This window comes from Fukomys damarensis, unplaced genomic scaffold (genome assembly GCF_012274545.1).
Source record: "Fukomys damarensis isolate Sample0158 unplaced genomic scaffold, DMR_v1.0_HiC HiC_scaffold_5, whole genome shotgun sequence".
Classification (NCBI taxonomy): Eukaryota; Metazoa; Chordata; class Mammalia; order Rodentia; family Bathyergidae; genus Fukomys; species Fukomys damarensis.
Window position 1 is genome coordinate 62,873,555 of NW_022900917.1, and position 15,688 is coordinate 62,889,242.

At 41.7% G+C, this 15,688-nt stretch overlaps 1 protein-coding gene across 9 annotated transcripts in view; it reads right to left on the minus strand.

The window, feature by feature from the left end:
* The window catches only part of Rad52 (RAD52 homolog, DNA repair protein), a 34,988-nt gene that overhangs the window by 16,670 nt on the left and 2,630 nt on the right, over window positions 1-15,688 (minus strand). For 4 of the 9 annotated variants that reach the window (XR_781455.3, XM_033760748.1, XM_010630354.3 and 1 more), the window contains exons 2-6: window positions 5,283-5,392; window positions 3,714-3,815; window positions 2,919-3,012; window positions 2,701-2,768; window positions 170-288 (exon numbers count right to left, since the gene is read on the minus strand). Coding sequence is in view for 8 of the 9 variants with exons in the window: in XM_033760748.1 (XP_033616639.1) it covers window positions 170-288; window positions 2,701-2,768; window positions 2,919-3,012; window positions 3,714-3,815; window positions 5,283-5,366 (467 nt within the window). In the remaining variant the exon portion in view is untranslated. Of the gene's footprint in view, window positions 1-169; window positions 289-2,700; window positions 3,392-3,713; window positions 3,816-5,282; window positions 5,393-7,419; window positions 7,492-14,101; window positions 14,181-15,688 lie in introns of those variants that run through there. The other 5 variants (XM_010630351.2, XM_010630350.2, XM_010630353.3 and 2 more) reach the window with 5 other exon arrangements.

A 15,688-nucleotide genomic window follows, 5' to 3' on the forward strand; every position in this document is an offset into this window, starting at 1 on the left:
CTGGGGAAATATGAAACAAAGGAGGAAACAGGATAGACGAGGTCAAGGGTAGAGTGAGATTTATCTTTCCCTGTTATTTAGATCTCTGACCCACATGATTACCTCTTCCAAACACTGGTATGAACTGAGAGCTGGTCGGAGGCAGGTGTGGCTCCAGCCCCTGGCTTACCTGAGAGCCCGCTTCAGGCCATCTGTCACCGCCTCCTTCCTGGCCTTTTCCAGGGACAGGGCCTTCGACTTGAGGCCCTCGCTAACGCCATAGCCTACATCTTCATGATAGGAGCCATCCTGGGGGTGGAAAAGGAGTTGGAACTAACATGAAAAGCCACAGTCCTGTCCTGGCTGCCCTGCTCTTTCCCTGAGCAGCACTGCTCCCTGTGGGCCCACAGAATGCAGGGGCCTTGCTGAAGGGGACATGGTGGATGCCTGTGAGACAGCAATATCCAGACCTGATCTGTGCTGAAATGTCAGACCACAGCCCCACAGCACAGGAAGAGCAAATTTCTAACCCTCCCCAAGTCTTTCTACAGTGTTACCCAACAGGATGAAAACCTCTAGAAAACCAAAGAAAGGGGCAATTTGAAATCTATCTCATGGCCTCTCATTGGATAGCAAATCCTTTCATTTTTAATTAGGTAGTATCCACTTCTTGGCTTCAACTGTTAGCTATGACAGAATTAGATATAATGTTTAAAGGTAGTAAGTACTACTTGATTTCTGAGAACAGAAGACATTCAAAGAAATGAGTCATATTGTACCAAAGTCCATTCATAACTACTTATGTGAACAAGTTTTTCCAGTATGATTTATAAAATTAAGATATCAAATAGAATTAAGGTATAGAGTTGTTTTTTAGGGTTTTTTTGTTTTGTTTTGTTTTGGTACCAGGGATTGAACTAGGGACCTTGCAGTTGCAAGGCAGGTTATGGCACCACTGAGCTAAATCCCCAGCCCTCAAACAGAATTAATGAATGCTCACTTAAGAAACAGTCAACTGGACCAGGGTTGTAGATCAGTGGTGCTGCACCTGCCTGGCAAGCGCACAGTCTTGAGTTCAACCCCTGGGGAAAAAAAAAAAAAAAAAAACAGGAATATTCAACTATGAATATATAATTACTAACTGAAAAAAAGCAATATCCATCTCATTAAAATGTGCAAACAAGGACCAAAATGTATAATACACAATGTGAAAAAGGAAGAAAAGGTTCAAAGGGGAAGAACTGGAGCGGGAGGGGAGACGGGAAAGAAAAAAATGAGAAAAGAAGGAAAAACAGAAACAAAGCTTTTATAAATAGGAAGGGGTAGAGGGATGGAAAGGAAGGAAATTGAATGGGAAAAAACAAGAACCAAGAAATACCATGTACTGGTACAAAATCCCAATAATGAATACAGTCAGAATGAATACTTAAAATGCAGCAACAAACTTAATGAATAAAATAAATAAATAAAATGTGCATTTTCCATATATTATATTTGTATTAAAATTTTATGGTATTTACATTGTCTCCTCAACATAAACACAATTATCTGGTAATTGTGTTAACAATAACTATCATCACACAACCCAGAAGATATCTTTAATGTTTAAAGTCTTAATTAAAGTCACTGGAGCTGGGCGTGGTGGCGCATGCCTGTAATCCCAGCACTCGGGAGGCTGAGGCAGGAGGATCACTGTGAGTTTGAGACCAGACTGGGCTACATAGTGAGTTCCAGGTCAGTCTCAACTACATAGTGAGACTGTCTCAAAAAACCAAAAAAAAAAAAATGAAGTCACTAGAAGGGCTGGGGATGTAGCTCAGTGGTGAAGCACTTGCCCAACTTGTAGGAAGCCCTGGGTTTCATCCCAAAGTGGAGGAAAAACAGTCACTGGAAATTTTTCCTCCAAAAAAGTTGTTTTGTTTTGTTTTCATGGTAGTGGGGATTGAACCTAGAAAGTATTAATCTGCATCCCAATCCCCCTCCCTGACTTCTTACAGGGGTCTTTTTGAGAAGGGTCTCAGGTTGGCCTCAAACTCACACATGCCTTTGTGTACCCTCAAACTCTCCATCCTCGTGCCTTGGTGTGTGCCCCACATCTAGCCCAGCCCCAAGAATTTTATTTTGCTAAGTTGCCCAGGCTCACCTCAAATTTCCAAGGCTGGGTTAGGAGGATAGCAAGTTGGAAACCAGCCTGTGTTACAAATGCATTCCAGGCCAGTCTAGACTATATAACAAGACCTTGTCTCAAAACATTAAAAAAAGATGCAAACTGAGTACACGGCACACACCTGTAATCCTGGAGGTCTGAGTTTGAGGCCAGTCTGAACAACTTAGTGAATGCTCTTGTTTTTTTAAGTAACAGTTTTATTTCAGAATGTCAAATTTTACATTGTATTAAAGAATATGCCCTTTGCAATATTTACATATGTGATTAAGTATCAATTTAAAAACATGCTAGAGTGGCCAGGGATTTAGCTCAGTGGTTCCACCACCTGCCTCACAAGTGCAAGGACCCAAGTTCGATCGCTGGTATTAAAAAAAAAAAAAAGCAAGAGGACAGAATTTTTCAAGATCATTTTGAGGGAGCAGTGAATCCCATCATCCTAGGAATACTGGCTGAGACAATGGCTGGGACTCTGCTCTCCAGCCAGAGATGCCTCTGCCTGCTGTCTCTGTCACCACCAAGCCACCGAGGCAACAGCTCTGCTGCGTCACCCTCACCTTCAACTGCACCCTCACAAACGCACAGACTCCCACGTAGAACTTGCCATTGTTGAGGTCAATAAAGTCTAGAAGTGTAAAGAGAACTAGTTGAAGACAATGATCCCCGTGTCTCCTGAAGGCAACCAATCCTCCTAGTTCCATCCCCGTCCACCCAGTCTGTGAGCAGAGCTACATGCTGAAGCCGGGAGTGGAGCAGCCCCGACGCAGCCACATACCCACATTCTGCTGCGTGACAGAGTGAGCCCAGCCGTTGTACCCAAACATCTCATTGGCCAGATTAATGACCTTGTGACCCTCAATGTAACACACCTAGAAAAAAATTTTAAATACAGCTATGTTAAAATTCCTTGGCATATTTAACTATGAATAAAATTTACTTCATTTATTCTTTATGTGTTTTGATAATACTGTTTAATTATAGGGAAATACTCAATGAATGTATTTCAAAGACCTTCTAGACACAACTAGCTAGCATAATGGCCTATCTGAGGGGAGGAAGTAGCCCCAGAGAAGAGAGATATTGGCTTACCTAACAGTTTCAGAACCAAGAATTTCTAAAAAAGTACAAATCTCTTGTTAACATATTTTATGAAAAATCAAAAACATACAGAAATTTAAGTCAGGGTCTAGGGCTGTAGCTCAGAGGTAGAGTGCCTACTTATTAGTATGAGGAGGCCATGGGGTCCAGCTTCAGCGCCACAAAAGAAGAAGAAAAAGGAGAAAGAAGAAGAGAAAAAGGAGGACGTAGTTGTTAAAATTAGAAGCAAATGGCAAGGGGTACATTTTCAAAAGACAGTGGAAGAACCCTCTCATGGTAGTTACACAGCCTCCAGACAAGGCATGGATGACTTCAGCTGACAAGGAGAGCCCACCCCTCCCATGGGCACTAGGAAACACCCAGTAACCGTGAACAAAAGACTTCTGAATCGAGGTCCCACAGGCTGGGTGGTGAGAGCATCTAGTATTCTGCTGCCCAGGCACCCACTTGCCAAACTGGAAGACTTGCCTACCTTCTGGCCTCCACCAGCCATGCGGCTACTGATGTACTCTGGGCCCAGCCGCTGGCGCAAGGCGCTCTGGATGGCCTGGTACTCTTCTGCTGTGTACTGGCACTATAATCCAAGAAGGAAAATCAAGCTGGCACTTCCACCATTGCTTCCATCAGCACCCCTTCCTACTCTTAAAAAGTATTAAGTACAGTGTCCATAGATATCAAAATATTGCATGGGGGCTGGGATGATGCTCAGTGGTAAACCTGCCTACCATGTGCAGGGTGTTCCATCCCCAACACCCTAAAAAAAAACTCCACATAGTATCACCTTACTAGGATTTTTATGTACTAGTTAAAAATGTTTTTAAAAAGTAGTGAGAAAGCTGGATGTGGTGGTGCATGCTTATAATCCCAGCACTTGGGAGGCTGAGGCAGGAGGATCACCACTGAGTTCAAGGCCAGCCTGGACTACATAGTGAGTTCCAGGTCAGTCTCAACTACATAGTGAGACTCTGCCTCAAAATAAAACAAAACAAAAAGTAGTGAGGATCCAAGAGTTTGTTTAACTGGGTTAGATCTACCCACATGAGCACAGAGAGAGTTAAAGCACACTTTCCCTCGGTCATCAGAATGACACCATCGTGGGTACTCAGCCAGGCACAACCACACCATGCACAAGTCAAGTGTGAAAAGAGCAAACAGTATCTTAGTGATATTAGGGAACTAATTTTACCCTCATGGCTACTGAAAAGGTCTTGTGATCCTCCAGGGGTCCCAGAACCACATTTTGAGAGCCACCTTATTAAACTTTTTAGCAGGTGCCACCATCTTTCAAACTAAGTTTTGAAGTTGGTTCATTTTGGAGTTGGTTGCTTAGTTTTGGTGGAGGTTTTGTTTTGTTGTTTCTCCAGTGCTAGGCAAGTGCATGCCCCAGCCCTCAAAAACTAAACCAGAAAATTAAAGCTCCCACCTCAGTCTATATATAACAGTTACACAGGTTTAAGGGAGTAGAAAAAGCATGAACAAGATAGGTATCTTGTTTCCATTTGTCCTGTCCAAAGTTCTATAACTTCTTCTCCAAATCAGCAACTCCTCATCCTACACATACAAAATCCACTACTATTCATGGTTTCTAGTTTTGTCCCCTTGCCTTATTTAGATAAGATAAACACAATACTAACAAATCTCCAGTAAGGACAAAGAGTCTGGTTGGGGCAAAAATCTCTTTTCAATACACAGAACTGTTCCTCAAAGAATGTGACCCCAGTGACTTTGGTGTCCCCCAGAGACAGAACTGGGTGTCATGTTGACTGCAGTGATAGGGAAACTAACTAGAAGACTTTTCAGTCTATTTTGTTTTGACTTTTATATCATATAAATGATAAAATTTTGTCATATGAATAAATTTACATCTAAAGGTAATCCCCCAGAAGTTTCAAAATGTACTCAGAGTTTCCCAAAGGCCACCCAAATAATGCATCTAAAGGAAAAATACAATAAATAGCTTCCACGTGTATGGTGATGGTCTACAGATCATAACTGCCCTACTTAACTTCACTCTTTCCCGAGAGGAGGAACCCACAGTTACCTGTCCGAAGCATAGCACAGAGTTGCCTCCAGCAGGAGGAGGAAGGTCACCTCTTCTTAGCACTGCTTCCTCAGTGCCAGACATGTTGGTTCTGGTTGGCCACTAAATAACTGAAAGATTAAAAAGATCTCAAGGAATGCTAAAGGTAAAACACAAGTCCCTCTACTGAAAATCAGATAAGCACCCCTGGGCAATAGCACATAAAATACTTCTGTACTTTAAGTTCAGTGGTTTGCTATGGTCCTTCAAGCCACTGAAAATCCTACAGGGTTTGCTGCGCTTTCTGGTCATGTGTGCTACTGTGATGGTGCTTACTAAAAGTGATTTTTACAATGAAAACATATTATATTTAAAATTGTGTGGGGGCATTGGCCAAAGGTATGTATGAGATGAATATGCAGAAAAGTAAGGTACTTTTGGAGCCACACACCCAAAACCTCATGGAATGCATGGTTAGAGATTAAAAGATAGCCTACAGGCCCACAAGTCATAGTAGAATGAAAACACATTGCCTTAAGAAATGAATGTTCTGGGCCGACCTCCCCATACTGATTTATTAGGCTAGCCCTAAGGTCATTTGTGTAACAGACCACCCTGACCTTACCCTGTCCTCCTGTCCTTCCCTTTTCCCCTACATGAATTCCTGAACCAACACCCTTCCTTTCTCCTTCATCCTTGCTTCCTGGTTCTATCAATAAACAGCTACAGAAGCTTCAGTTCAGGGCGGTCCTTGTAAGACTCTCACGCTGAGGGGTCTTGACTAAGGGCAGTTCCTCTGGGTCTTCCTGGAGTTTGAACTGGACAGCGATTCTGAGTAATCTTTCATCCTCTGTGCCATGCCACAGTTGTGAATTGGGACATAATTAAAAAAAATAAAATTATATAAATGCTCTCTAAAGAAAAGTAAACAGATTACTACTACCTAATAGAGTAACAGTGATAGGGAAAACTTTTATAAATAGCAAAAACCTATATAGTGTTACAGTGTAAAGTCGCTTCTGCTGTCTCTAACAGCAGTTTGCTTTGTTTAGCTCAGAACTAATAGGCACCAAAGGCACTAATTGCTGAATGACGCATTTGGTCTTACCCTGAGATAACAGAGCAGGCACATCAAGGTCTTGAGCTCCGAAGAGACTGGAGCCACACGGTCATAAGAGTGTCAAGATAAAAAGGACCATTACCAACATTCTCTCCCCTGACCCTGAACACCCTCTCCTTATGGGCTAGAATAGAAAACTAGGCGAATCTTAAAGGTAAACTCCCCAACTGCAAAGAATTGTTACGTCTGGGTTGAAAAGATTAACTATCCTGTGACTGTGGTTTGAACTGTGAGAATGAAATGTAACCACCCAAATGAAGTCAAGGCTGTGAAGCCCCATAAAAGGAGAAGCTATAACCCAGTGCATCGTCAATGCAGGCATGGTTTATGTGGGATCGACCCTTATCGATGAATAAATTTTTTTTTACTTCCATTCTGCTGCCTCTCTGGGTGTCACTTACTGATTCCTTCTGTAACAACTATGTTAGGCGATGTGTTAAGCAGCTTGATTGTGGTAACCACCTCATAAAAAGCACACATCAAATCATCACACTGTACACCTTAAATATATATAATTTTTATCAATCATACTTCAATAAATCTAAAGGTAGGAAAGACATGAGTCTGTTTTAAGGTTATAAAAACTACCTACTATATCAGAAACATGACTGTGGTCTGTGTGGGGTCAAAACTGAAATATAAACTACAATAACTGAACCATTTTCTAGGTAGCTGGAGGGAGGAGACTAATAGGAAACAACTAAAGAACACAGGAAGACAATACAGATGACCTTTAACATTCAGCAAAGACAGAATGGCACTACATCTGTTTGGACCCTGGGCAAGCAGCAGCATCACCTGAAAATCTACTAGAAATGCAAATTCCCAGGCCCACTCCACACCTGCTGAATCACAAACTCTGCGAGTGGGGTCCAGTAACCTGTACTTCGTGAACAGGTGATTCTGCTATGTGCGCAAATTTGAGACCTGAAGCACTAGACTGAGACTATGCAGGTACATAAAGTCCAAGGAAACAGGATTCTCCTCAGAAAACTCACCCACAACTGCTGGACTCCCACCTGACTGCCCTACACCTACCTCAGTGAAACGGTTTCACAGTTGAGCCTTAGCAAGTTTACATGTTCTAAATCTTCAGATAATTTGCTAACAGAACCGCAATCTGCAGTATTCCATGTGGCATTACAACATAATGTTAAAGAGTTCAAGTTCCAGGGTGGAATTCTGGCTCCCTCACCCAGGGGTGCTTGTCCAAGGGGAGAACCTATCTAATGACACTTCCTCCTGGTAGATGGAGATATAGTAGTGCCTACATTTTCTAGAGCTACTGTGAAGATCCAATGTGATACTGCATGAAAAAGCATTAGGGTAGTTAGCACCTGACATATAGTATGTGGTAAATAAAAGCTATTATAATTTTATTATAATGAGACACATAAAACTATTTCAATGATCATAAAACTTATTTCCTTTAATGATAAATTTACTTATAATCTAGCACTAAAAAACTAGGATAGTGGCCTCAACTAAGTTAGGTAATAATTAGTGGCTAAAATTTTGTTTTGTTTGTTTTTTGTTTTTTGAGACAGGGTCAGTTGAGACTACCTGGAACTCACTATGTAGCCCCAGCTGGTCTCAAACTTACAGCGATCCTCCTGCCTCAGCCTCCCGAGTGCTGGGATTATAGGCGTCTGCCACCATGCCCGGCTTAAAATTTTATTTTTTAACTAATTTTATCATTTTATTTATTACACATTTATTTTGTGGTGCTGGGGATCAAACCCAGGGCTTTACACATGCTAGGCAAGTGCTTTACTACTGAGTTACCCCTCAGTCCCTAAAATTTTTAAAATAATAGTTGGTATCTGAGGAAATAGTCATGCCAATTACTGATTTGATCATTACACATGATGAGAAAGGAAATAAGGGAATATTATATGCAATGTCAAAATATAAATGCTAGAAAAGTTACTTAAGTGCATCTGTCTCAGAGATAAGGGAACAGTGTGCCTGGCAGGGGCCTCTTCTCTCCAAAACAAAACTTCTGGTATTGTTTGTGTTTATACAAGTGTATAATTTTAATTAAAAATTTAAATATCTGTTCTATAAAGTGAAGGCCACCAAGCCAAGTACAATGGCACATGCCTGTAATCCCAGCTACTTGGGAGGTTGAGTAGGAAGATTACAAGTGACCAAACTGGGCAACTTAGCAAGACATGGTATCAAAATAAAAACCAAAAAGGGCTATGGAGGTGGTTGTAGACACCCTGGGTTTTATCCCCAGTAGTGAAAAAAAAAAAAAAAAAAAAGAGGCCAGCCAATATTTTCTGTAAAGGACCAGCTAATAATTATTTCTGTTTTTGGTCACAACTGTTCAATGCTGGCATTCTGGGATGAAAGCAGCCAGAGAAAATACATAAATGAAGGGGCACAACTGTGTCCCAATCCAACTTTATAAAAACAGATGGCAGATTTGCCCATGGGCCATACCATGCCAGCCTCTGTTATAATGCATGCTTTGAACTCTAGAGTCAGAGATGGTTCTATACCCAGCTCCAACAAATATTACTTAAATGGGACAATTGATTAACCTCTCTGCCCCAATTTCCTCATCCATAAAAAGAAATATTAGTGAGATCCTCCAAAATATATTACAATGATATGACGATAATAGCTTCCAGCAAGTCATCATTGGATATTAAAAGGTTGGGAACGTGTTATGCAAAGTCCCAAATAAACAGCCAGCAAGTTCTCTGTTGAAGGAACACACTCTGTTGCTGAATTGTATCCTTAAAAATAGTCAAGTGGTAAATTTTATGTTATGTATATCTTCTCAAATAAACAAAAGGGAAGTGGGCCAGGGATGTGGCTCAGTCGTGGCACACTACTGCAAAAGGAAAAAAGAAAGGAAAACAGCTTAGCTCAATGAAAAGTGTGTCTCAATCACTCCTGGTCTAAGCAGTGTGGTGGCCCCTTCCCTCTTATAGCTGCACTGGCGAGGACAGGTGGCCTCCAAGATCATCCCTACAAGGGTGGGAGAGCTGAAGGAGTCAGGCTACACCCAGCTGCCTCAGCCCTGCAGCGGCAGGACTCACTTCTGCTCATGGTACACTGGAAAGACCTGTCATGTACACAGCCCCAACTGACTAGAGAAGGCTGGGAAACAAAAGCGGACATTTGCACATTTGGTGAGCACTGTCATGGCCACAAACCACTGTTCCTCCCTCCGACCTAAGTGCCGGAAAGGCGGGGAAATCCTGATTCCTGGCATCACCAGTGACCAGCACAGACCCTGGCTTGAGGGAGGGGCCAAGAAGCATTTGCTGAGTAATCATGTTGACAAGTAACTAATACATGAGTGAATTAATGCATGTCATTGGAAGAAACATACGATGTGAGATATACAAAATATATCTTAAAATTCTTTAGAAACTAATTATATTATATTATAAGGCAAAAGCTACATTTTTCACTTTTGAAAAGCCTTTGTTTTGAGAAAGGGTCTAGCTATGTAAAATGAGTAATATATATGGTGAATATTTAAATTTTTAAACAATGTATTACAGTAGGAATCACATTGCCAGAAGTCCACTTCAGAATACCAACCCTCACTTCAAACACTTGTCCCATCATTCTTTGCAGTTTCTAATGCAGTTCTGGAAATCTTCCTTCATGACTTTATGAGATGTGATAAATGTTGGTGCTGAGTACCATCCAACAGAAAGGCAGGCTTGTAAAAAGATAACAGTGTGTCCTCATCCACTTTATTCACTGGATTGGCACTGTGCCACTTGTGGCTCATCCCCAAAGTCAATGTGACCATGAAAGGTAAGCGTGTGAACATTTAGGACACTGAGATAGCCACAACAGTGCAACAGAAGACATGCAAGAAAGAGGACTTTCAGAACTGCTTCAGAAAGTGACAAGAACAACAAAATTGTGTTCAAAGCAAGGGGGAGGATATTGAGGGAAATGAATGGGATTGTATCTTTTACTACTTTTTTGTTTTGTTTTGTTTTTTGAGACAGGGTCTCACTATGTAGTTGAGACTGACCTGGAACTCACAGCTATGTAGCCAGGCTGGTCTCAAGCTCACAGTGATCCTCCAGCCTCAGCCTCCTGAGTGCTGGGCTTACAGGCATGTGCCACCACGCCCAGCTTTTACTACATTTTTTAATCACACTCTGTAGCCTAGGCTAGTTCTGAACTTACAATCCTCCTGCCTCAGAGTCCCCAGTGATGGGATTACAAGCACGCACTTACCATGCCCAATTAAGGTTCATCCTTTTGTTGAAAAAAAGAACAATCTTTATCTGCCCATAAAGTAAACATGGAATCTTTATTTTTCAGCAAATTTCAACTCTGTAAAAATACTGCTTTCCCTTCCTTTCTAAAACTATCCACAGGCTTTTTCTCCTCACAAAATTAATGTCTTTATTATGGAAATACTTAAATATGGAACTAGACCCCACCAAGAGATAGCTATTGCATTTTTTAAAATGTGTGTTGTTTTATACATCTATTTAAGTACATCTGTATAAAATAAGGTGGAACCTAAATCAATCAGGCATATCTTATGTAGCACCTCAAGCCTTCTCAACCTTTTCTGTCTCTGAAGCCCTTGGCCACTTTCTCCACCCCAGCTGCCCATGGGCTGACCAAATATGCGTGGGCGCAACAAGCAGCAGTCACTAACTTTCTGTATACACCAGAAGCCTCCTGCATCCCAAACTGGCTTCCTTCCCACAAGAGCCTGTGGGTCACCTGATGTCCACGCGTATGATGGGGAAGCTCTGGGGAGTAAATACACCTGGGGTAAACCTTTGTCTAGTGAGGTAAACAAACTGTCCTCCCTTCCTTTGGATGGTTGCCTTGGGGTGCAAAACTGTACACATCCTCCTGGAGGAAGACATCCTGAGGAGAGCAAGCAATCCATTGTACCTGCTACGAGGGTTGACCAATGTAGAAACACACCTTTCAGTTGAATTAATCTTCCTTCTCTCCTCACTTCCCTTTCCCTCACGTCTGCTTCCTGAAAATGCACTTCCTGAAAATATAGTAGCACACCCTGCAGATGCAATTATCCCTTCAGCCCTTGTGACAACAGCACCAGCCTGACTTCCACACACCAACATCTGCATCTCTACCAGAGAGTTTTCTTTGGCATCCAGCACCTATTTTGCACCTGTTCACAGCACAGTAGAGGTGCCTGACAAATGATGTCCTAAAAGCCCTCAAGCCACGACTCTTAGGAGCTGCTGTTTAAATATCCTGTTTCTTATCCCATTTTATTTTTTTTCTTTTCTTTTTTTAAATTTTGTGGTACTGGGGAATGAACTCAAGGGGTTTCTTATCCTTTCTGTGGGATAACAGTGAGCCATTACCTCTAATTTGGCTCCAGAGTGTCTCAGTGAAATTGACAGAACTTTTGTAAATAACCAAGACCTACAAAATATTAAGAAAATATAGAATGACTTCTTCTGTCTCTAATAGCAATCTGCTTTGTTTAGTTCAAAATTAACAGACACCAGAGGCATTAACTGTAGAATAGGACATCTGGCCTCATCCTGAGATAACAGGGCACATCAAGACCCCCAGCTTCAAAGTTTTTGTAAACCACATGATTGTAAAGGTCAAGATGAAAAGAACCATTGTTAACTTTGCTTTCCTGACCCAGAACACCCGCTTCTCCTGGGCTAGAATAGATAGCTAGACAAATCTTAAAGGTAAACTCCCTAACTACAATGAAATGCTACATCTGGGATAAACTGTCTTGTGACTGTGATTTGTATATCCATAATGTGAACTAAGAGAATGAAATGGAACCACCTGAATGAGATCATGGCTGTAAAACCCTATAAAAGAAGGAGCTGTAACCCAGTTGGGGGTCGATCACTGGCACTGCTTCAGTGTGATCAGCCTTTGGTCAACAAAAATAAACCTTTTATTATTTTACTTCCATTCTGTGTCTCTGTGTGTCTGTGCATGGCACTTACCAAATCCTTCTGCAACAAAATTGGGTTTGGGGACAACTGGCTTGACTCCTACCCTCTGCTGACCACCTTCCCTTTCCTATCTCACAACTCCCCTCCTCTGCCACTGTGTCCTGGTGTGGTCGCTAAATAAACTATTTGGACTTGCAGGTAAAGGAGGGGAACAAAAGGTACAATGGAGAAATCTGGCAGATACCACCTCAATTAAATAACCAAACTTAATGGCATAATAATAATCACATTGTGTGATTCCTGAAGGGTGCCCAAGGTCACAGCCCCCCTTAGAGAGTACTTCTGCCCATGACTCTAATCATGAGGAAAAAAACATGCTGGGGAGACAGGCCAGTGGTGGAATGCCTGCCAGGCATGTGCAAGGCCTTGCATTTCATCGCAGAACCACAATCAATCAATAAAATAGTCCAAATACTGCACTCTTCAAAAATGTCATGTCTCAAAATTCAAAATGAAATAAAAGGGCTGAGGAACTCTTCTACACTAAAAGAAACTAAAGAGACATCACAACAAGATAAACTTGTCACAAGCAGGAACAAACGCACTCTGGAGGCCAAAAGGCACTCAGGCCAACCCAGGGCTCCCAGCAGCCAAAGGGAGCCAGTACGTCTGCCAAAGATCCCAAGAGTTGAGTGATCTCCTGAATGCCACAGTTTATTGAGCATTTATCACATTCATAGCAAGACAGGGGAGCTCACCCATGGCATAAGCTAGAAGATGGATACCGCCAGTGCAAGATCTTTCTCCCAGCAGCCAACATGACCTGAGAACCCAGGGGCATGATCTGGACACAGTAGAGCAGGGGAGCCAAGCAGGGCACCCCTCCGACTTCATCTCAAATGCTGGGATCACAATTATATACCACTGTACTTGAGGAATTTTAGTGACTATTTTCCATTTGTAGAGTTCCATTTTTTTTTTCAACACTGGGGACTGAACCCAGAACATTTACACTGAGCTATATACTCAGCCCTTTTTTATTTTTTTAAATTTTGATACAAGTCTGTAAACTGGCTAGAGGAGGCTCAAACTTGGGATCCTTCTGCCTCAGCCTCCCTGACTGCTGGGATTACAAATGTGCACCACCACACTTGTTTAGTTACTAGAGCCTTATGGTAAGTCTTTAAGTCATGTATTGTAGGTCTTCCAACTTTTTCTGTTGCTGTGAATGTGATAAGTGCTCAATATAACATTACATTCAGGAGACTGCTCGACTCAGGATCTTTGGCAGATGCACCATGTCCTTCTGGCTCCTGCAAGCCCAAGGGTAACCTGATCAGAGGGCCTTCTGTCCTTGAGAGTGGCCTCTGTGCCTGCTCATGACGAAAAAAGATATATAAATAACTCCAATGACTCAGTAAGAAAAAAGACAATCCAATTCAAAGCAGGTTTGATCAGATACTTCCCAAAGGAAAACACAGGAATATCAAGATGTGCAGAAAAAAGTGCTCAGTCTCATTAATAGTCAAGCACTAAAATTAAAACCATAATAATTTACCACTCTACACCTATCAGAATGACTTAAAGACTTCACCAAAGCTGACAAGGATGGGAGATACTGGAACTCATCACACTCTTGGCAGGAGACAGGCTACTAAAACCACTCAGCAGCTAACCCACGCTGCCCTTGATGGAAAAGGAGGGGGCTCCAGATCAAGCCCCAAGCCAGAGGCTAGAGCAGTGGAGGATCAACCCCAGGAATTGAACTCTCCTGATTCTTTACGGATCTTGGATGTCAGACAGGTGTCTGTATTTACCTGCTCATTGGAGAGCTGTCTGCGATGAGAAGTTTCACAGAACAGGGGCATGGGATGTAGCTCAGCAGCACAGGCCTGCCTGGCAAGCACAAAGTCCTGAGTTTGATCACCAGTTTCAAGGAAAAAAATGTTCCACATTTTGATATATTCAAATTAATCTTTTTGTTTTGTTTTATTCTTTTCCTTCTTAGCAGTGCTTTTGCTTTGAGTCCTGTGCACACCACCAGGCCCTTCTGACATCAAGATGTTTTACTACATGCAGCTACTATATGACCCAAGAATTCTGATATTTTCCTAAAAGAAATAAAATGTGACCAAAGGGTGACTTATGTGGATGTTGGGTAAAGAGCCTGAACTAGGATGGTGAGTCTGAACAGGAAATGCATGAATTCAAGACACTGAGAAGGTTAAAAAAAAAAATTAAGAAGGTACACAAGATTTTAGCAAAAATGTCTTTATTATTGTCCATTTACTTATCATCTAAAATCACTTCTAAGTATTTATGGAGGAAAGATGAAGTATGGGGGAATGAGGTATGTTACATGAGGAAATTTTCCTCTGTTACATTACCTCTTCTTATTTTTATTTACTTATTTTTAATTTTTTGAGACAAGGTCTTTCTGTGTAGTTCCAGCTGGCCTTAAACTCACTATGTAGCCGGGGGTAGCCGCAAACTCATGGAGATGCTCCTGCCTCAGCCTCTCAATTACTGAGATTATAGGTGTGCGCCACCCTCACCTCCCAGGCTCTTGGTCTTTGTAAAAGACAAAACAGGGCATAATCACAAAGGGTAAATATAAGCCGTCCCCTAATAAAGCTTGAAATTTTATTCTGCAAATCATGAGAACAGTGAAAAAAAATTTTTTTCCAGGACTGGAAATCAAAACCAGGAGCACTCTGCCACTGAGCTACATCCACAGCTCCTTTTATTCTGAGACAAGGTTTTGCTCAGTTGCCCAGACTGGCCTTGAACTTGTAATCCTTCTGCCTCAGCCTCCTGAGTAGCTGGATTTACAGGTGTGAGGCACTGTACCCATGATGGAAAGTTTTAAACTGAGAATGTTAAGATTATAGTGATGCCACAGAAAGCTCTTGGTTGACAGGGAATAACTGAGGGAGAGATCAGGTAGGATTCCCTAATGCAATAGCCCAGACAGGAAGCAATAAAGGCTCAACAATACCAACAAAAATATTGAAAAAGGATAGAGTCTGGGTAGGGCTTATAGGAAGCAGAATTGAAAAGACTCAGAAATGGGTGGGACTCTGACTATGAAGAGCAAGAGCAGCCTGATAAGTAGGATTTGGCACGAGGGTTCTTTCTTTTGTTTCCATTTATCTACCCTTTGTTGTAATATTTTTCTTTTCTTTTTTTTTTTTTTTTTTTTTTTTTTTTTTTGTTTTTTTTTTTGGTGGAGGGGGTTGAGACAGGGTCTTGCTGTAGAGTCCAGGCTGGCTTTGAACTCATGGTTATCCTCCTGCCTCAGCCTCCCAAGTGATGAGATTACAGGTATATGTCAACATACTGGGCTTGTAATATTTCTGATACTTGAAAAATAAATAAAATTAGCAATACTCATGTATAGTGGC